The sequence below is a fragment of the Lipotes vexillifer genome, unplaced genomic scaffold, assembly GCF_000442215.2.
Source record: "Lipotes vexillifer unplaced genomic scaffold, Lipotes_vexillifer_v1.1 scaffold397, whole genome shotgun sequence".
NCBI lineage: Eukaryota > Metazoa > Chordata > Mammalia > Artiodactyla > Lipotidae > Lipotes > Lipotes vexillifer.
Genome location: NW_006772681.1, coordinates 2,025,767 through 2,048,493, shown reverse-complemented (window position 1 = coordinate 2,048,493; position 22,727 = coordinate 2,025,767). Strand labels below are relative to the sequence as shown.

At 40.9% G+C, this 22,727-nt stretch overlaps 1 protein-coding gene across 1 annotated transcript in view; it reads right to left on the bottom strand.

Annotated features, from left to right (window-relative positions):
• Positions 1 to 1,551: 1,551 nt before the first annotated feature.
• Positions 1,552 to 22,727, bottom strand: part of SAMHD1 (SAM and HD domain containing deoxynucleoside triphosphate triphosphohydrolase 1) — a 62,207-nt gene continuing 41,031 nt past the window's right edge. The window contains exons 12-16 of the mRNA XM_007447732.1: positions 12,781 to 12,920; positions 11,902 to 11,997; positions 6,745 to 6,849; positions 6,042 to 6,179; positions 1,552 to 1,686 (exon numbers count right to left, since the gene is read on the bottom strand). Of these exons, the coding sequence (XP_007447794.1) occupies positions 1,552 to 1,686; positions 6,042 to 6,179; positions 6,745 to 6,849; positions 11,902 to 11,997; positions 12,781 to 12,920 (614 nt within the window). The remainder of the gene's footprint in view (positions 1,687 to 6,041; positions 6,180 to 6,744; positions 6,850 to 11,901; positions 11,998 to 12,780; positions 12,921 to 22,727) is intronic.

The window sequence follows — 22,727 nt, the reverse complement described above, 5'->3', positions numbered from 1 at the left end:
CGGATGCTTCTCCCTGCTGAACATTACAGAGGCACCTTGGTTAAAATGGACGTGACTCAGTACCACGGACCACTTTCCTTGTGCTTCTATGAGCCCATGTGTGACCACAACCCCACCACACAGCACCGTGGTGGGAGAGAAGGGTTCTAACTACTCTATGAATTAGGGTCAACTCTTTATCTACTGAGGGATGGGGGAGGGGCGATAGTGCACAACGGCAGACATTCCAAAATACCTGTCACCCTAGTGTCTACAGCAGAGAGCCTGGTTACACAGTGGAAGGTGCAGCACTCCTAAGGCCCTGGGGATAATCCGCTGGCCTGTGGTCTGAGTTCCTCCCCACTCCCTCTTGCTCTTGCCCAGGGCCAGGGCTGGCTCCCCAGGCCCAGCCTGCCAGGGAGTGTCAGGCTTTTGTAAGGGACTGTCGAAGCACAAGATGTTAGGGGCTCATGACTACACTTCCCACTGCCCTGCCTCTGGCAGCCACCAGCTTTGGCTCTAACTCCAGACTTTGCTCTTGGTGAATTTCTGTAGTGCTGGGGATGTGCGTATGGGAGGAGAGCCCTCAGTTCAGGAGCGCTGCTCAACCAGTGGCGTAGAGACACAGAGCGGAACCTGGAGTTCACTGGGCAATCACTTCATCTCTGCACGCGTAGCTACCAGCAAAAATGAAGTCCCAGCTCTGAGGAGCCCTGAGGATGGACGGTTCCTGTCATGACCTCTGATCAGCACCCAAGCAAGATGCAGAGAGCAGGTGGGAGGGAAGCTGCCTTCTCCAGGCTGGGCAGTGGCAGAACCCTCAGGGCTCGGGCAGTGAGCACTCAGGAGAGAAAGAAACCAACACCGGCTAGAGCCACAGCTGACCCAGAGAACAGCTTGGTTTGGGGGATCCCTCTGCCACTGGGGCTAGGGGTCTCCTATAAGGTAGTTTTATGCCCCACTTCAGAGGAGGCCAGAGCCCTCAGATCTTTTCAGCAAATCAATCAGGCCTGTCATCAAAACACTGGAGCCCCTCCTGGCCCTCATCTACTGTTGATCCCACATGGCAGCTTACAGGGGGCTAAAAGGGTGAGGGTAGGTGCCTTTCACTAGTATTCCAGTCACTCAAGGAGAGCTCTCTTCAAATTTGGGGTGATGGGCACCTCCTCAGGGGCGCAGGATTTTACGTTTTGCTTTTAACTGTGGCTGTTCGTGACAATCCCAAATGCAAATTCCAGTGTGCACCTTTGTCTAATTTCCAAATTTTTAAAAAACAATCGTATGTCCTAAGAGTTCAAAGTACATAAAACGGCAGTTATTCTAAGAAAACAGGCTGCTAAAGAAGAAAGGCTTTGATTAATATTAAAAATAGGCAAGGCTGTGCTTTCCATAGCTCATGTAATAAAGTTTGCCTAATACCTGTTCCTCTAAATAAAAATGACTTAGCATGTGTGTACATTCAAAATATAAAATAAAAAGCACTAGTTGTAGAACTCTGTAATCAAATTCCCTAAATTAATTGTGTTGGGGGGAGGAGGGAGAGGCTTTTTGTAAACAACTGGTTGCAGACATTCACACTGAGTCATCTGGAAAAAGCTGGACTCTGGATTTGGATGCTTCTCGGGTGTAAGCTGGACTCTGGGCTGAATCTGTGTAATTCCACTCCAGTTTTCGAGGTGTTATAAGTGGGGCTACAATATCACCATCCTGTCAAAGAGAGAAACTAGACATAGAGAAAAGCCAGTTTTCATGGTTTTGAGCGAACGCCTCAGGTACACATATCTCCGTCCTGCAGACAGATTGCTTCTGGACAGACTTACTCTTGGGAAACCCCAGACTGTATATATGCTCAGTGTGTGGGCTGAATTAAAAGCACCACGGTCCTAGCAAGGGAAGAGCCCTCAGAGCAAAAGCCACCAGACCTATTTTCACATGGCTAGGTTTTACGGCCCTCTCCCTTCACACACTTCCACGGAACACACTCTCCTCTTTCCAGGAGAAAGAGGGCCCGCACTGGACCCCTGCTCCTCTCTTTCCTAGTCTCCCCTGTAATAAATGTCCCAGGTCCGTAAGACGGCAAAGAGGGGAAGGACAGTGTGCGCCTGCAGAACTTGAGCTTTGCTCCACAATCAAGGCTATAACTTTGGCCCCATCAGCATTGACTCCACCCAAAACAAGGGATGGTGTCAAAGTGAAGTGACACTACGACTTGAAAACAAAGAGTGTGAGAAGCTAGGCCCTCTAACACCTGACTCTATCCTGAATCGTTCTTGAACTTGTGGATGGATTCTCGAGGTTATATGAGGGTACAGGATTCGTGAGATCCTTTATCGCACTAGGAAGAGAATGCTTGTGATAGAACATCGTGGCCTTCAGTTGCCTACTTGCTCTCAGATCCCCTCTTCGCCTCCCTCTGCTGTGCTGCATAACAGGAGCTGCTCTTGTGAACTACGTTTCCCAGCTCCCGTGTCTACTGGCCTCCAGTCAGGTTTGGCCGATGGGAGGCACTGGTGGGAGGCTGGAAGAGAGGGGGGCAGAGAAGCCAGGGTGTCTCTCCCCTAACCCCTCTGGCTGGGTACAGTGGCTGTGGTTCTAGCTTCTGCAGGTGGCCCAGCACCTGGACTCCCTCCTCCCACCCTAGAGGTGGCAGCAGCTCCCTCCTGTTGTCTCACTGTCCTGTTTGCCCATTTAGCTCTTCTAAAGCTTTCGGATCTCATGCCCCGTATCACATTTCTTCTGCTGACCTATGCTGGATCTGACTTGATAGAGCTATTATTAAAAGCAGCCACACTATTGCCATGACACTCATATTCGGAAGACCCATACCTCAAGTCAACATGATTTGTTTTCAAACTCGTCTCTATTTCTACCAAACGTCCTTATCTCTACCCGTTCTAATTTCAACTCTAGTGAATTTTATGAACGCCGACTTGACTATGTCACTTTCCTGCTTACACACCCCAGTGGCTCCCACTGCTCTGGTGCTCTTGGCTTACAGCACTGTGCACAGTGCCCCGCCCCCATCCCTAAATGCACCCTGTTCTCTCTCACCTTCCGGCCTCCCCCCCACCCCACTTTACCCAGCTGACTCCTCACCCATTCTTCAGGTCTCAGCTTCCAAGTCCCTCTTTAAATAAGCCTTCCCCAACCAACCAGACTTAAACCCGGCTCCTTTTTGCTCCTCTAAGACTGCCCACACTGCCCCTGACCCCAAAGCACTTACCACACCATTGTGACTGTTATTTACTCATGTGTCTGTTATCCCCAAATAGAGCGAAACCCATGGGAACTGTCTCAGGTACCGTTCCATCCCTGGCCCCTAACATAGGGCCTGGTGAAAACACTCATTCCCTGACTGAATGTATCTGGATTTAAGGTCACTATCACATGGCTGAACTTGAATAGCCTCTTGTCTCTCTGCTTCCAGTCTCTCCACCTTCCAATCCATCTGCTTCTAGAGTTTTCCTTCTTCATCAGGGGTTTAGTCTCCTTAGGAGCTACAGTACCTAAGACAGACATACTTCCTTATTTCCACTGGTCTCACTCTAGCTGACAGCAGCATGGTAAGTCTTGAATACTCTGCCCACCGTATATAACAATAAATCTTTCTTAGCTGATTACCCACGCTTGTCCACAATCCAGCCGACTCTTCCGTTTCCATCACCTCAACAATAAGACTTTGAGGCCCCCAGACACACCCAACTTGTTCCAGTTTCATTTTTGTGTAGCTCCCATTTCTCTCTGCTACTCATCCAAACACAATCCAGCCTTCTGGATGTAGCAGAATCCTCCCTCCTGCCTAAGACTTTTCTTTCTTCCTTTTTTTTTTTTTAACATCTTTATTGGAGTATAATTGCTTTACAATGGCGTTAGTTTCTGCTTTATAACAAAGTGAATCAGCTATACATATACATATATCCCCGTATCCCCTCACTATTGCGTCTCCCTCCTACCCCTATCCCACCCCTCTAGGTGGTCACAAAGCACCGAGCTGATCTCCCTGTGCTATGCGGCTGCTTCCCACTAGCTATCTATTTTATATTTGGTAGTGTATATATAAGTCCATGCCACTCTCTCACTTCGTCCCAGCTTACCCTTCCCCCTCCCCGTGTCCTCAAGTCCATTCTCTACATCTGTGTCTTTATTCCTGTCCTGCCCCTAGGTTCTTCAGAACCATTTTTTTTTTTTTAAGATTCCATATATATGTGTTGGCATACGGTATTTGTTTTTCTCTTTCTGACTTGCATCACTCTGTATGACAGACTCTGGACATACTCCACCTCACTACAAATAACTCAATTTCGTTTCTTTTTATGGCTGAGTAATATTGCATTGTATATATGTGCCACATCCTCTTTATCCATTCATCTGTCAGTGGACCCTTAGGTTGCTTCCATGTCCTGGCTATTGTAAATAGTGCTAGAGTGAACATTGTGGTACATGACTCTTTTTGAATTATGGTTTTCTCAGGGTATATGCCAAGTAGTGGGATTGCTGGGTCGTATGGTAGTTCTATTTTTAGTTTTTTAGGAACCTCCATACTGTTCTCCATAGTGGCTGTAACAATTTACAGTCTCACCAACAGTGCAGGAGGGTTCCCTTTTCTCCACATCCTCTCCAGCATTTATTGTTTGTAGCTTTTTTGATGATGGCCATTCTGACTGGTGTGAGGTGATACCTCATTGTAGTTTTGATCTGCATTTCTCTAATGATTAGCGACGCTGAGCATCCTTTCATGTGTTTGTTGGCAATCTGTATATCTTCTCTGGAGAAATGTCTATTTAGGTCTTCTGCCCATTTTTGGATTGGGTTGTTTTGTTTTGTTTTTGATATTGAGCTGCATGAGCTTCTTGCATATTTTGGAATTCAGCACCACCAAACCAGCTCTACAACAAATGCTAAAGGAACTTCTCTAAGGCTTTTCTGACAGCTCTCCCAAAGCTCTGAGTCCTAACAGACTCACCTGTGTCCCTCCCTCTGGCATCTGACAAAGAGCCGATGTACTGGGCTACTCTTTCACGTCTCACCTTTGGTTTTTGTTTCCTTCAGCACCCAACACATGGGGGCGGGGTGGGAAGCAGCTAAGGTGTTGTGAGAGACGGCACCAGGCCAGGAAGTAGAACTCTGTTTCCCACCTGCCTGCCAATCATATTCATTCAGTCAACAAATATCAACTGGTCACATTCTCTGTGCCAGGCACCCACCATGTGCAGGTCAATAAGGGACAATTTCAACAATATTCTCTATGGGATTGGCAACTAGAGAATTTAAATAGGTTATAGGTTTGGGAATGCTGAGTTTGAAATAAGTTAGAAAACTTGTTATCAGTTATATGTGGCCTTAAATAAGTTAAAACTCAGCTTTGGTAACCTTCTCTTCAAGATGAGGACACAATATCTCACCCCCCAGGGTCACTGGGAGGACTGGGTGAGACAACTGGTGAGAACACTGTCAAGTACTATTCACATGTTCACCATCTTAAACTTTTATTAGGACAATAGTGATAAACAGAGCACCCACTCACAATTGCTGTAGGAAGAAACTGCTGGTGGACACAGGTTCAGGCATTTTAAAAGGAGAGCTTAATGTGGAAAAACCTTTTTCTCCCAAACCAAAACCAAATGACATTTATTTATTTACTTTAAACTTTTAATTTCATATTGAAGTATAATTGATTAACAATGTTGTGTTAGTTTCAGGTGTACAGCAAAGTGATTCAGTTATATATACACATGTATCTCTTCTTTTTCAAATTCTTTTCCCATTTAAGTTATTACATAATATTGAGCAGAGTTCCCTGTGCCACACAAGGTCCTTGTTGGTTATCCATTTTAAATATAGCAGTGTGTACATGTCAATCTCAAACTCCCCAACTATTCCTCCCCCGTACCGTTCCCCCCAGTAACCGTAAGTTCGTTCTCTAAGTCTGTGAGTCTGTTTCTGTTTTGTAAATAAGTTCAACAAATGACTATATTTAAATGAGAACTTTTCAGAGGGATGTAAGGATTGCTTGTGTTTTTTACTTAAACATTTGTGCAATGTATGTGAATAATGTCACCCACCTGTGGCTTGGTGAAGTCATTGATTAAACACCAGTGAACGAAATGCTGTTGTGCAGCATACAGACTCCTTTTATCAGTCTTCTTACAATAAACTCGAATCAGCTGCTCAGCAAATACCTCTGGCAAAAACTGTGAAACCTTTTTAAAGAAGGAAAAATTTCACTGTCACCTTGAATTCACACACTGAAGAGAGATCAGCTGTTCCTAAGCTCCATGCTTGATGTTATATTAAAAGCACCATGTTGTTTTGCTATTTTATCCCAATGATAATCCAGAGAAAAGAATTCAAGGCAGCTGTCATATTGCAAAATGTCCCGCAATTTTATGTCCATTAATAGAAGATGAAAGGTTTGTATGATATAATTACATGAAGACTACTGACTCTCACACAGAAGATATGCAAATATGCACATTTCACTTAGATGACTTCAACCATATGACACTCCCTTCCCACCAGACTTATAAGCTAGCCTCTAAACCAAAAAACAGAGCTTTCTTCCGTGTTTAGCAAACAGGAAAAACTGGCTCCTAAGATGGTCTAGGCTACACAAAATCAGGTATACTTTAATTTTAAAGATATGCTTCTGCTTCTTTTTTTTTTAACAGTACACATTGACTTTAGGACTCAACCTGAAAGTAAAATGCAATTTACTGTAAAGTTCCAAATGCCACTGTAGTATATTTGTTTTACCTAAGTAGTTACCTGATTTTTAGTAATCATGATTGCCTGGCTGGGCTCACTCTTACAATAGAAGCGAACATGATCAATAGGATTCTTGTCTTCCATCCCATAATCCATGTTGATAACCTTAATACAAGCAATAAATAAGTGATCGTGTACATAATAGCAATGAGAGTTCAATTCAGGGTTGTGGGGCATCACAGGAAATGAAGCAGAGCTCTCTGGAGGTTGAGAAGTAGGAGCCCTGGTAGGGTGGCTCATAGCGGAATAAAGGTAGCTCTGGTGCATGACCCATAGGGAATTGGTCTTTGAAATCTGGGTGGGGTGGGAGGGGTATTTGTGCTTTCAACGTAATTAGGGTATAACGTCAATACCTACTATGTGATAGAAACGTGGCAGGCACTGTTGTGTAGAGATACAAGGACCCTTGATAAAATCGCAGCCCCCGTAGACCACATGGCCTAGACTGAGGTAGAACAAATAATTTAAAAAGTAACTATCGGGAATTCCCTAGTGGTCCAGTGGTTAGGGCTTGGTGCTCTCACTGCTGGGCCCGGATTCCATCCCTGGTCAGGGAACTAAGATCCTGCAAGCTGTACAGCCTGGCCAAAAAAAAGTAATTATCTAACACCATTTGTCATAAGAGCTACCAAGGAAAAGCAAATGGTACTGTGAAACTTTGTAACCTGGGAACCTAGTAGTCTGGGGCTCCTAGGCAATGACTGGAAATGTTTTCCTGGGAAAGTGACTTTACTAATAAGTGAGCAGGAATTAACCAGGCCTAGGTAGGAAAGAAAAGAATTCCAGGCAGAAGAAACAGCTCTGAAGCAGAGAGGACTGAAACTTGTCTGCTGGTTTTAGTAACACTGAAGTCATTGGTGATCTTAGTGACAGTAGTTTTAATACAGGCAGACGTCAGAGATATTGCAATACATGCAAAGTGCAATAAAATGACTTGCAATAAAATGAAATATAGCTGTATAGTGATGGTGACAGAGAAAAGGTTCAGAAGTAGATGAGACGGGACTTCCCTGGCGGGCCGGTGGTTAAGACTCTGTGCAGGGGGCACGGGTTTGACCCCTGTTTGGGGATCGAAGATCCCGAAAGCCATGTGGCGTGGCCAAAACAAACAAACAACAAACAAGGCAAAACAAAAAAGAAGTAGATGAGAAGTGAGAGAGAAGACAACTTTTGGAAGTTTGGCTGTTACGAGAGGCAAGAGGGGAGAATATGAAGCGGATCATGGTACCCAGGAAAGGTAAGGGGACACAATTTTTTGATGAGTTTAACCCTGAAGAAGAGAAGATGGGTAAAGAGGGGTGCGGGGTTTGTTATTTTCTTAAGATGAAAGTCTGTTTAACTGCTGATGGGAAAGTCAAAGAGAGAGAGGAGAGAACGCATACTGTGTGGTTCTGCAGACGTTCTGAGACAAATTGCTCTCTGGCTGTACTGCCCAATGGGGTAACCACTGGCCATGTGTGGATTTTTACATGTCAAGTCGTTAACATTAAATATAAGAATAAAATTAGTTCTTCAACTGCAGCAGCCACATTTCAGTGCTCAATAGACATGTGTGGCTAGTCACTACTGAAATGGACAGCACAGATACAGACCATTTCCATCACCACAGGAAGTTCTATTGGACAGCCCTGGCCTGGAACACAATTAGAAGGGTTACCCTTAGCCTTTTGGTAGGAAGAGAGACACTTCCCCACTGTACCAGCACGAAGTCTGAACACAGCTGCACATGGAGGCAGGCTTGTTTATTTGACGGTGTAGGTGGAGAGAGTTCCTATCTAATAACCTATATTTTATCTCTGAAATAAGAGCTGAAGTGGAGTTAGTCACTGAGAGTGAATACAGTTGGGGTTTGGGAAGCAGGGCTGGAGATTTGGGAGGAGTGAAGATGGTTTGAAATAGTCACTATGGAGACTAGGAGAATTGCACTAAGCTTGCCAGAAAGTCCAGAGGGCCCACCTAGGGTTGGTGACCATGAACTGTCATTCAGCGTTTTGCGAGGGAGTTGAGGGTAATTGCAGAAAATGACTGAATTAATGGAAACATGATCTAAGTTAGACTGGGAGAGAAATAAAGATAGAAGATCACTAACCAGCTGGAAGAAAGTCAGGAGACAGTAAACTGGAGGTCCCGATGAGCTAGGAACAAGCAAGTAATGAAGAAAGGGGTTTATGGACAGAGATGGGATGCTTCAGTTACTGATTTTTAGAGGGAGGGCATTTTCAAATGTTGATAAGGTTCAGAGGTGGAGGGGATAAGGTCACTGAAGATGAGGATAAGGAGATCAGAGTTGGCGCCATGTGGACTATGAAGCCACTAAGGATGATGGCAGGAACCGGAGTAGAGTGGGAGGCTCTGCACCATGCCGAAACCTTCAACCAAGAGGACAGGAGATGGTTTAAGGATGTCAGTCTCAGAGGAACAGGGATCTTGCATGGGGTCTTGAAGTGGTACTAGGGAACAAGAGAACTGATGAACAGGAAGGTCTCCTGACCCTGAGGAATGTGCTTTTCCTGAAAGAGCTGCAGGGGAATCAGGCTCTCAGGGGACAGCCAGGCTGCAACAAAGGCAAAAAGATAGTCAGGGAAGAGGCTAAAGACAGAGGGGAGTTAGTTAATTACGGAGTGGAAATTCCAAAGGGCTCCACGGACAGGTTTGGGACAGGGAAGAGACTGGAAGTGAAGTAAGGGGAAGAAATAGAGTAATGTGGTGATGACAGTACAGAAAAGAACAGATGATAAGAGGGGCTTATCCTGTGAGTGGTGACTGAAGAAAACCGGTATATGTGCTTTGCTGGCTATGCTGCCAGTGGCCTGTGAGACAAGGGTGGACATCTGATATTCAGCCATGGTCCAGAAGTGAGACCAGGGGTCTGCAGTACACAGCCAGCCCTCCCACTCTGCATGGTCTACTGGCTTTGATAGCAGCATTCCTTTATCTGTGAGGGAGAATTGCTCAGTCCTCCCCACGGTCCCAGGGCTGGTGCTGTCACAGGTCTCTCTCCTGGGTGTTGTTTCATAAGGGAGGGACCTGATGCAGCATTGACATTTTACCCATCGTGGTAAGGCATGAACACTAATCAAATTTTCAACAATTTAAGTGCCACTACTTCTTCGGTATTTATTTCCTTGGCTTTAGAATAGTAATAAAAGGCAATCCCTAGTTTCTTCATAATGCATAACTGTAAATTCCTCCTTAAAGCAGATTTGATAAAACAGTTATTTTCCAGAAGGGCAATGTTATACACAGATCCCGTTCTTAACCAAGCACTCAAAGAGTAAAAAAGTAGCTACAGACCAACAACAATGAATCTTTAATTCTAAATAGTAAATTATGTTTTATAGCCCATTACATAATAATAAAAGTTACTACATACAGTCCCCAAAGGGGCCATGTATGGTAAGATGCACCACGTAAATATATTACACTGTCAAGCTATAACTAGATGCTAATTCATGATAAGACATTTAATTAGCAGTTTTATTGCTTTCTCAGAATACAGATAGGCTTTACCCATCTTAAAATGGAAAGAGTTTCAGATTATGAAACTCTTTTACCATACTCACTGTAAAAAAAAAAAAATCACCTGCAATTCCACCACTCGGGTAGAAACAGTGTTAACATTTTACTATTAATATATCCAAAATTTTTTCAATATGTTCACTGCACACACACATTTAAATGTAATGTATATACATTTAAAGAAACAAAATCATTCCGTATGTACTTTTTTTCACTTATTATAAACATCTTTCGATGTTAAAAACAACTTTTAATGTTTGCATTATTCCACTGAATTTCCTATTGAGAGACATATATAGGGACTTCCCTGGTGGTCCAGTGCTTAAGACTCCACGCTTTCAATGCAAGGGGCGCGGGTTCGATCCCTGGTTGGGGAACTAAGATCCCACATGCCACGTGGCATGGCCAAAAAAAAAAAAAAAGACATACACATTTTCCCCCTAATTTCACACTATAATAAAGCCACAATAAATATATTTGTGCTTTTTTTGAAAAACCGATCACCTCCTTTGGACAAATCCCCAGAATGAAACTGCTGGGTCAGTTAAAATTGACCCTAGTTTGGTCTCTTGTATCAATTTACACTCCCATTTTCACATACCTTTATTATCACAAAATCTTATAAAAAAATTTTTATCTCATACGTCTGATAATCAAAAAACTCGTTGCATCAATTTGCCTATAGGTTAACAAGAAAGTTAAACTTTTTTCATGTCTATTGGCCACGTGTATGTCATTTTCTCCTATGCATGGCAGCCACTTGGAAGTACCTCTGATCCTCTATCCATTGGCAGATGGGGAGGTGGGGGACCGACTAGGAGTAATGCCTGCACTGAGGGCAAAGGGCAGACACGTGGGAGCCCAGGGATAACATTCTGGAGAGTGAAGCCTTTCAGAGCCTCAGGAAGTCGGGATGTGAGATCCCTTTATTCTGGTGGAACCTCATCTAATGAAACAGGAAACTGCAGCCTGATCTGCAGATCTGAGGCACTTCAACACGCAGTCAAGTGAATAGAGAGAGGGTCCAAGGGCAGTTCACTCACTGTGTCCCTTGGCAAAGAATGGTTATGGAGAGATTGCCTTTTGCTCAAAGATGCATCAGCAAGAGAATAACAAATGAGAGGCTTATGGAAAAAACACACAGAGAACACTGTCCTGAGATTTCAGAGGAGTAGAACTCTGAAAAGAATTTCTTGGAGGAAACAAGAAAATGTGAGAAAGCCGTTTGGCATTCTCATTAGGATACAAGAAGACACTACATCCTCTATGAAAATAGGAGTCAAAAAGTCTTAACTTTTTCCTCTGTGTGTGTGTGTGCAATTAAAATATTATTGGTATGTATTACTTTTTTGATCAAGAAAACATTCAATAATCACTATATATAACATTCTATTAATGACATGACCACAATTACATAAAAATATTTACAATATTGACATAAAAATGTCAAAGAAGGTTTTAAAACTGCTTAATGTTAGTTTTTTTCTGTGATATCACAGGTGATTCTCTTTCTTCCATCTTTCTGTACTTTCCAAATTTTCTATAATGAACATGTACTATTGTTATAATGAGGGGGGGTAGTGGTGCTTTATTTTAAATAAATTCTTTGCTTAGTATGTTACTGGACCAACTACTTACATCCACTATGAAATCTTCAGCCTTCAGTTCAGGTTCTAGCACCATGTCACTGGGTTTAGCACTGGCGACCCCTTTCGGAAGGCTTTCGTAGTTTTCCTAGAAAAGACGAGGCTCCTCATGTTAGAACTCCAGTTCTTCATTCTACAGTGTTTGTGTCACGAAGAGGTTCCCTCTCTAAAAACAGCACTTTACCAAAAAAAGTGGGTAGAGATTTCCCTAACAAATATATGGCTTCTGCCTATGCCATCTTTTAATCAAATCACAATAGTGCGATTTTCATAACAGCATTTCACATTGAAAAAAACGTGGCATTAACGTATTAGTAAAACAAGTAAAGTGTGACCCAAGGAAGTATCATGAGGCAGGGTGTGGTTATCAGTGTGGCTTTTGTTATGGGCTTTCTGGCAAAGAGAAAACCCTTCAACAAGCAGGAGAGATAACTGATAACTGAACTAAAGAAGGCAAGCAAGCACCATCTGCGAGAACCTGATAATCTGCGAAAGAAGGAATTAGTTAAAGCAGGTCCTTAGAGTGTCAAAGAAGCTCATGCAGATGCCTCATTTTGAGGCCCCTTTTTCTTACATTCATTTTCTTGCCTTTGGGTCTAGACAAAATTTGAGGCCCCCCTCTCACTTCTGACATGAGAGAGTAAAGGTTTTGGAGTAAATGAGACTTGGCTTTGAATCCTGGCTCACTAACTGTGCTTCCATAGGCAAATTATTTAATCTCTCCCAAGCCTCAGTTTCTTCATCTGCAGGGCAGGGCTCAGAAGACTGACGTGAGGATTAAGTGAGAACGTGTAAAGGGCTTAGAATACAGTCATGGTATTGTGATGGGCTAATGGTTTCCTCTTGGGGGTCAGAGGACCTTTCAACTTACCCTTTTAATCTTTATTTGTCCCATAGGCTGAGTCTCACCCACAAACTTGTATAGATTACGGCATTCAATTTTCTTTAAAATCACTCGTGCAGCATCCAATTTGGGATCAGCAGAGTATAAAATCTCCAGAAAAATGTTATCTGCCAATTTGATGAAATTTCAGTTACATTAAAATGAAAAAACAAGATTTTAAAAGACTCATACATTGCTGTATGACTCATACATCATCTGAAATGATTTCAAGCAGTTTACAAACGTAGGTACACTATGATTATAACAATATGAAAAAAAATTTTAAAGCCTGAAGTGAAAATTCCTTTGTAAAAGTGTTGCAGTCAATGTCTCAGATTTGCTTCAAGGTAATCTAATGAGTGGGAAAGGGGAGAGATGAGACGAGACTGCACTGGAGTTGATGACTTGAGACTGGGTTTTAGGTACAAAGGGGTGTATTAATTTATTGTTATGTTGGTTTTTAAAAAATATTTATTTATTTGGCTGCGTCAGGTCTTAGTTGCAGCATGCAGCCTCTTAGTTGCAGCATGCGGGATCTAGTTCCCTGACCAGGGATGGAACCCAGGCCCCCGGCATTGGGAGCTCAGAGTCTTAACCACTGAACCACCAGGGAAGTCCCTATATTATGTTTTTTTAAAGAGAATGATACTTAAGGATTACAAAATTATGTCTGAGATCTGCTTCAAAATGGCCCAGGGTCTGATGGGGTGAAGGGATGAAGCAGAACTGTCATGCGTTGATAACTGCTGCAGCTAAGTGATGAGGCTAAGTGATGTAAATTTCCTTAATAATAAGTTTTTAAGGGAATTCCCTGGCAGTCCTGTGGTTAGGACTCTGTGCTTTCACAGCCAGGGCCTAGGTTTGATCCCTGGTCGGGAAACTAAGATCCCGCAAGCCTCGCAGTACGGCCAAAAAAAAGAAATAAAAAATGTTTTTAAAAGTTTCATTCCATGACGATAGAAGGTAGTTTATTTTCCTTCTTACTTTTTCTTCCAACTTTTTATTTTGGAAATTTCAAAATAAAATACGCTTCACTGAAATGTATCCACTGTTAACATTTTCCCACATATGCAAACACTCTCTCCGTGTGTGTGCATACATAAATTTTTGAGGAAACATTTGAAAATTACAGACATCAATACCTTTCACTCCTAAATACTTCAGCATGTACCTCCCAAAAACAAGAACGTCCCCCCAACATAACCACAATCATGCCAAGAAATTTAATACTGATATAAAATTATCTGACATACAATCTATATCTGAATTTGCTTAATTGTTCCAATAATGCAATTTATGAATTTTTGTTGCTGTTTAGAGAAACCAATCAAGTATTATGGATGACATTAGTTATTGTGTTTTATAGTCTCCTCCCATCTAGAACTAGGATAATTTCCCTGACTTCTTTCATGATGTTGACATTTTAGAAAAGTTCAGGCAGTCATTATGTAAAATGTCCCAGACCTTGAACTTGTTCGACTGCTTCTTCACCATTAGATTCAAGGAAAACACTGTTGTCGAGAACACTGTATAAGTGTTACAACATCTAAGAACACTATATAAGAGCTTGGCTCAGTGCATCACATCACAAGTCACATAATGAGCTTTGTTATATTTACGGGTTATGTTAAGTTCCAACAGTTGGTTAAAGCAATAACCACCAACCCGCCCCGAATTTCTCTGTTATAAATGTATCTTTCCCTTTGTAATTAACAATCTGCAGGGTAATATTTTGAGAGAGTCTGATTATCCCAATAAGTTGTCAACCAACGGTTTAGCATTCATCGATAATCGTTGATTGAATCAATCATCGCATTTTGCAAAGTGAGTTTTATTAAAATGCCTTTTCTTGGCAAAATAAAATATTAGTAGTCTATGTCAATCACGTCACCCACAAATATATGTACCAATCCACGGTTAACACATTCCTCACCCTCTCAGTGATGCTGTCTACAAACCCATCTCTCCATCTTTAGTTTTCATTATTTCTTTACACATTATATGCACAGTTTGAAAAACAGAACAATTTTATTTTAACATAAACAAGACCAGGGGTGGGATGAACTGGGAGATTGGGATTGACATATATACACTAATACGTATAAAATAGATAATTAATGAGAACCTGCAGTACAGCACAGGGAATTCCACTTAGTTGTACAGTAGAAACTAACAACATTTTAAAACAACTCTACCCCAATAAAAAACAACAGCAACAACAACAACAACAAAAACAAGACCACGCTTTTCTTAGCCATGCTTTTATCTATCCTACTCCCAGGTGAATTAAAGAAATGCTTTTCCCCATGACAGAATCTCACTTCCCGAAGGCCCGTCTAATCCCTGAGGTTCATCTCAAAAGGCACCTGATTGTGAAACCTTCCCTAATTCTTCCAAACCAGAGATGTAATTCCTCTTTGAACCCCATGGAACTCAACTGATACTCTTCTTATGCCTTTCATCTTATTCTACCAGGTACAGGTTTTGGGGTGGACTTATATTTTCATTTCTGTTGGCTAAATGGGTAAAAGAAGGATTACTGGATCACAGGATACATATATGTTTAAAAGAAAATGCTCAACTTTTCCCAAGTGGCTGTACCACCTGCATTCCCACCAGCCATGTATGAGAGCTCTATTTGTTCTACATATATGTTTTCAGAAGAGTCATGTACAAAAGTAAACTGCTTGTCTATTAAATTTAATGACTAAAATATCACTAAAATAGTGTAAACAACATTCAACTTGGGATCAGAAGACTTGGTTTGAGTTCAGCTTTGCCATTTTTTAGGATAAGTTGCTTTCCCTCATTTGGCCTGTTTCCTCATTTGAGGGGTTTTAAGCAGATGATCTCTAAGGTTCTTTCGAATTTAACATTCTAAGAACTCAATTTAATTAAGGGATTTGGGGGTAGGGTCTTGCAGGGGAAGGGAGGGAAGGGGTAAGGTCCACCTATTGCTTAGGAATATTGAGGGATAAAGACCAAGGTTTAGCATTGGTATTTGCTAAATGTATTAGCATTTAGAAAATGGTTACTTAAGACAGTGGTCATAACATTTGCAATGCTTAAGATAGCTACATCCAGATAAGCTGAAACATCCATTAGAAATAGGAATTTAGGAAGCAGTGAGAACAGATAAAGAAACAGCATATTCATATGATAGACTACTACTCAGCAATAAAAAGGAATGAACTACTGGTACATGCAATCTGGATAAATCTGAAATACATAATGCTGAGTGAAAGAAACCTTACACAGAAGAATACATACGGTATGATTCCATTGATACAAAAGTCTAGCACAGGCAAATAGTGGTTGCTTCTCGGGGTGAGGTAGGGACAGGAATTGACTGGGACAGGGCATGAGGGAATTTTCTAAGGAGAAGATAAGGTTCTGTGTCCTGCATTTGTTTAGCAAATGTTACACTAACCATTTTTACATTTATACAAATTGCATGTAACTTTTACATCAAAAGAAAAAAAATCTATACAGAATTAGTGAACTTTAGTTAATCTGCATGAAGGAGTTAGGGTAAGGAGTTAGGGTAAAGTATACTGACGTCTGAAAGGAGTTAGGGTAAAGTATACTGACGTCTGAAATTTACTTTAAAATGCATCAAACCTTAGACAGATTATTAAATGGGTAGAGGGATGGTAGGTAATAAATATGTGATAAAGCAAGTCCAGTAAATGCTAGAATTTAGGTGGTAAGTATACAGGTTTTAACTGTAAAATTCTTTCAACATTGCTGTATATTTTCAATACTTACCCCCAAAATGTGAAAAAACATTCTAAAAAATTTGAAAATAAGAAGTGAAGATTTGGGACTGCACTGGTGGCACAGTGGATAAGACTCCGAGCTCCCAGTGAAGGGGTCCCGGGTTCGATCGCCTGTCAGGGAACAAGATCCCACATGCAGGCCGCAAATAAGAAGCCTGGCTGCCACAACTAAGGAGCTGGTGCAACCAAATAAATAAATAAAAGCAAACTGATTTAAAAAAAGAAGTGGAGATTTTTAAAGTAAAGATAAGGTGAGTTGCTTTTGGAAATGCAGCAAAAGTAAGGAAGGCTCTCACATGGTCCTATTCCTTCAAGGTCATGTAGTTAAGGACAATAAGGATTATATGACTGCTCAGAAATAATATGCAAGAAAAGTACAATGATCCCTGTCTCAAATGATGAAAGCTGGAAAGGCTATATGCTTGTTCTCCCATACTCTGGCAGATAAAGCACAAAAATGTAACCTAATTTCCCTGTCTGGGATTTTTGACATTGTTACAACATCCAAGTATGTGATCAGTGAACTCATCTTACCGAATGAGGTAAAAACCAGTTTGGGTGTTCTAGAACTTTCATGGTGAGCAAGAGCTATGTAGAGTGATGAGCACTTAAGACCTCATTAAAATGTATGATATTTTAATGGTTTGTCAGTTAACCCCAAAGTGTATAAAATGCAGAATTCATTTCTTTTCACCAAAAGATAATTTAAATGTAATATAATGTTACAGGATGAATGGCTGGGACTGGTCTCTGAGGACAGCTGAAGATGATTTTTTAAAACACAGCATCACTTGCTTCATTATGAGCAAAAGTTAAAAATAAATATCCAGGGAGGCGCCTTCAAGATGGCAGAGGTATAGGATGTGGACATCACCTTCCTCCCCACATATACGTCAAAACTACATCTACATGTGGAACAGAACACCTACTGAACGCTGGAAGAAGACCTCAGATTTCCCCAAAGGCAAGAAACTCCTCACATACCTGGCTGTTTGGCTGACACGGTCTGGTGCTCTGGCTGGGTGTCAGGCCTGAGCCTCTGAGGTGGGAGAGCCAAGTTCAGGACATTGGTCCAGCAGAGACCTCCTGGCCCCATGTAATATCAAACGGCAAAACATCTCCCAGAGATCTCTATCTCAATGCTAAGACCCAGGACCACCAAACGACCAGCAAGCTACAGTGATGGACACCCTATGCCAAACACCTCAAGACAGGAACACAATCCCACCCATTAGCAGAGAGGCTTCCTAAAATCATAATAAAGTCACAGACACCCTAAAACACACCAACAGATGCAGTCCTGCCCACCAGAAAGACAAGATCCAGCCTCATCCACCAGAACACCAGCACCAGTCCACTCCACCAGGAAGCCTACACAACCCACTGAACCAACCTTACCCACTGGGAGCAGGTACCAAAAACAACAGAAACTACAAACATGCAGCCTGTGAAAAGGAGACCCCAAACACAGTAAGTTAAGCAAAATGAGAAGACAGAGAAACACACAGCAGATGAAGGAGCAAGGTAAAAACCCACCAGACCAAATAAATGAAGAGGAAATAGGCAGTCTACCTCAAAAAGAATTCAGAGTAATGATAGTAATGATAGATGATCTAAAATCTTGGAAATAGAATGGAGAAAATACAAGAAACGTTTAACAAGGAACTAAAAGAACTAAAGAGCAAACAAACAATGATGAACAACACAATAAATGAAATTAAAAATTCTCTAGAAGGAATCAATACCAGAATAACTGAGGCAGAAGAACGGAAAAGTGACCTGGAAGATAAAATAGTGGAAATAACTACCACAGAGCAGAATAAATAAAAAAGAATGAAAAGAATCAAGGACAATCTCAGAGACCTCTGGGACAACACTAAATGCACCAACGTTCAAATTATAAGGGTCCCAGAAGAAGAAGAGAAACAGAAAGGGACTGAGAAAATATTTGAAGAGATTATAGTTGAAAACTTCCCTAATATGGGTAAGCAAATAGTCAATCAAGTCCAGGAAGTGCAGAGAGTCCCATATAGGATAAATCCAAGGAGAAACGTGCCAAAACACATATTAATCAAATGATCAAAAATTAAATACAAAGAAAAAATATTAAAAGCAGCAAGGGAAAAGCAACAAATAACATACAAGGGAATCCCCATAAGGTTAACAGCTGATCTTTCAGCAGAAACTCTGCAAGCCAAGAAGGGAGACAGGACATATTTAAAGTGATGAAAGGGAAAAAGCTACAACCAAGATTACTGTACCCAGAAAGGTTCTCATTCAGATTCGACGGAGAAATTAAAACATTTACAGACAAGCAAGAGCTAAGAGAATTCAGCACCACCAAGCCAGCTTTACAACAAATGCTAAAGGAACTTCCCTAGGCAGGAAACACAAGAGAAGGAAAACACCTACAATAACAAACACAAAACAATTAAGAAAATGGTCATAGGAACATGCATATCAATAGCTACCTTAATGTAAATGGATTAAATGCTCCAACCAAAAGACATAGACTGGCTGAATGGATACAAAAACATGACCCGTATATATGCTGTCTACAAGAGACCCACTTCAGACCTAGGGACACATACAGACTGAAAGTGAGGGGATGGAAAAAGATATTCCATGCAAATGGAAATCAAAAGAAAGCTGGAGGAGCAATTCTCATATCAGATAAAATAGACTTTAAAATAAAGAATGTTACAAGAGACAAGGAAGGACACTACATAATGATCAAGGGATCAATCCAAGAAGAAGATATAACAATTGCACCCAACACAGGAGCACCTCTATACATAAGGCAAATGCTAACAGTCATAAAAGGGGAAATCGACAGCAACACAATAATAGTAGGGGACTTTAACACCCCACTTTAACAAATGGACAGATCATCCAAAATGAAAATAAGTAAGGAAACACAAGCTTTAAATGATACATTAAAAAAGATGGACTTAATTGATATTTATAGGACATCCCATTCCAAAACAACAGAATACACTTTCAAATGCTCATGGAACATTCTCCAGGATAGATCATATCTTGGGTCACAAATCAAGCCTTGCTAAATTTAAGAAAATTGAAATCGTATCAAGTATCTTTTCCAACTACAATGCCATGAGACTAGATATCACTTACAGGAAAAAATCTATAAAAATTACAAACATATGGAGGCTAAACAATATACTGCTAAATAACCAAGAGATCACTGAAGAAATCAAAGAGGTAATCAAAAAATACCTAGAAACAAATGAAAGGAAAACATGATGACCCAAAACCTATGGGATGCAGCAAAAGCAGTTCTAAGAGGAAAGTTTATAGCAATACAATCCTACCTCAAGAAACAAGAAACATCTCAAATAAACAACGTAACTTTACACCTAAAGCAAATATAGAAAGAAGAACAATAAAACCCCAAAGTTAGCAGAAGGAAAGAAATCATAAAGATCAGATCAGAAATAAATGAAAAAGAAATGAAGGAAATGATAGCAAAGATCAATAAAACTAAAAGCTGGTTCTTTGAGAGGATAAACAAAATTGATAGCCATTAGCCAGACTTATCAAGAAAAAAAGGAAGAAGACTCAAATCAAGAGAATTAGAAATGAAAAAGGAGAAGTAACAACCAACACTGCAGAAACACAAAGGATCATGAGAGATTATTACAAGCAACTATATGCCAATAAAATGGACAACCTGGAAGAAATGGACAAACTCTTAGAAAAGCACAACCTTCTGAGACTGAACCAGGAAGAAACAGAAAATATAAGCAGACCAATCACAAACACTGAAATTGAAACAACAAACAAAAGCCCAAGACCAGATGGCTTCACAGGCAAATTCTATCAAACATTTAGAAAAGAGCTAACACCTATCCTTCTCAAACTCTTCCAAAATATAGCAGAGGGAGGAACACTCCCAAACTCATTCTACAAGTCCACTGTCACCCTGATACCAAGACCAGACAAAGATGTCACAAAAAAAGAAAACTACAGGCCAATATCACTGATGAACATAGATACAAAAATTCTCAACAAAATACTAGCAAACAGAATCCAACAGCACATTAAAAGGATCATACACCATGATGAAGTGGGGTTTATCCCAGGAATGCAAGGATTCTTCAATATACGCAAATCAATCAATGTGATAAACCATATTAACAAATTGAAGGAGAAAAACCATATGATAATCTCAATAGATGCAGAAAAAGCTTTTGACAAAATTCAACACTTATGATAAAAACCCTCCAGAAAGTAGGCATAAAGCGAACTTACCTCAACATAATAAAGGTCATATATGACAAGCCCACAGCCAACATCGTTCTCAATGGTGAAAACCTGAAACCATTTCCACTAAGATCAGGACTAAGACAAGGTTGCCCACTCTTACCACTATTATTCAACATAGTATTGGAAGTTTTAGCCACAGCAATCAGAGAAGAAAAAGAAATAAAAGGAATCCAAATCGGAAAAGAAGAACTAAAAGTGTCACTGTTTGCAGATGACATGACACTATACATAGAGAATCCTAAAGATGCTACCAGAAAACTACTAGAGCTAATCAATGAATATGGTAAAGTAGCAGGATACAAAATTATTGCACAGAATTCTCTTGCATTCCTATACACTAATGACGAAAAATCTGAAAGAGAAATTAAGAAAACACTCCCATTTACCACTGCAACAAAAATAATAAAATACCTAGGAATAAACCTACCTAAGGAGACAAAAGACCTGTATGCAGAAAACTATAAGACACTGATGAAAGAAATTAAAGATGATACCAACTGATGGAGAGATATATCATGTTCTTGGATTGGAAGAATCAATATTGTGAAAATGACTATACTACCCAAAGCAGTCTACAGATTCAATGCAATCCCTATCAAGCTACCAATGGCATTTTTCACAGAACTAGAACAAAAAATTTCACAATTCATATGGAAACACAAAAGACCCCGAATAGCCAAAGCAATCTTGAGAAAGAAAAACGGAGCTGGAGGAATCAGGCTCCCTGACTTCAGACTATACTACAAAGCTACAGTAATCAAGACAGTATGGTACTGGCACAAAATCAGAAATATAGATCAATGGAACAGGATAGAAAGTCCAGAGATAAACCCACACACATATGGTCACCTTATCTTTGATAAAGGAGGCAAGAACATATAATGGAGAAAAGACAGCCTCTTCAATAAGTGGTGCTGAGAAAACTGGACAGCTACATGTAAAAGAATGAAATTAGAACACTCCCTAACACCATACACAAAAATAAATTCAAAATGGATTAAAGACCTAAATGTAAGGCCAGACACTATAAAACTCTTAGAGGAAAACATAGGCAGAACACTCCATGATATAAATCACAGCAAGATCCTTTCTGACCCACCTTCCAGAGTAATGGTAATAAAAACGAAAATAAACAAACGGGACCTAATGAAGCTTAAAGGCTTTTGCATAGCAAAGGAAACTATAAACAAGACGAAAAGACAACCCTCAGAATGGGAGAAGATATTTGCAAACAAATCAATGGACAAAGGATTAATCTCCAAAATATATAAACAGCTCATACAGCTCAATGTTAAAAAAACAAACAACCCAATCCAAAAATGGGCAGAAGACCTAAATAGACATTTCTCCAGAGAAGATATACAGATTGTCAACAAACACATGAAAGGACACTCAACATCACTAATCATTAGAGACATGTAAATCAAAACTACAATGAGGTATCACCTCACACCAGTCAGAATGGTCATCATCAAAAAATCTACAAACAATAAATGCTGGAGAGGGTGTGGAGAAAAGGGAACCCTCTTGCACTGTTGGTGGGAACGTAAATTGATACAGCCACTATGGAGAACAGTATGGAGGTTCGTAAAAAACTAAAAATAGAACTACCATATGACCTAGCAATCCCACTACTGGGCATATACCCTGAGAAAATCATAATTCAGAAAGAGTCACGTGGGCTTCCCTGGTGGCGCAGTGGTTGAGAGTCTGCCTGCTGATGCAGGGGACATGGGTTCGTGCCCCGGTCTGGAAAGATCCCACATGCCACGGAGTGGCTGGGCCCGTGCGCCATGGTCGCTGAGCCTGCGCGTCCGGAGCCTGTGCTCCACAACAGGAGAGGCCACAACAGTGAGAGGCCCGCGTACC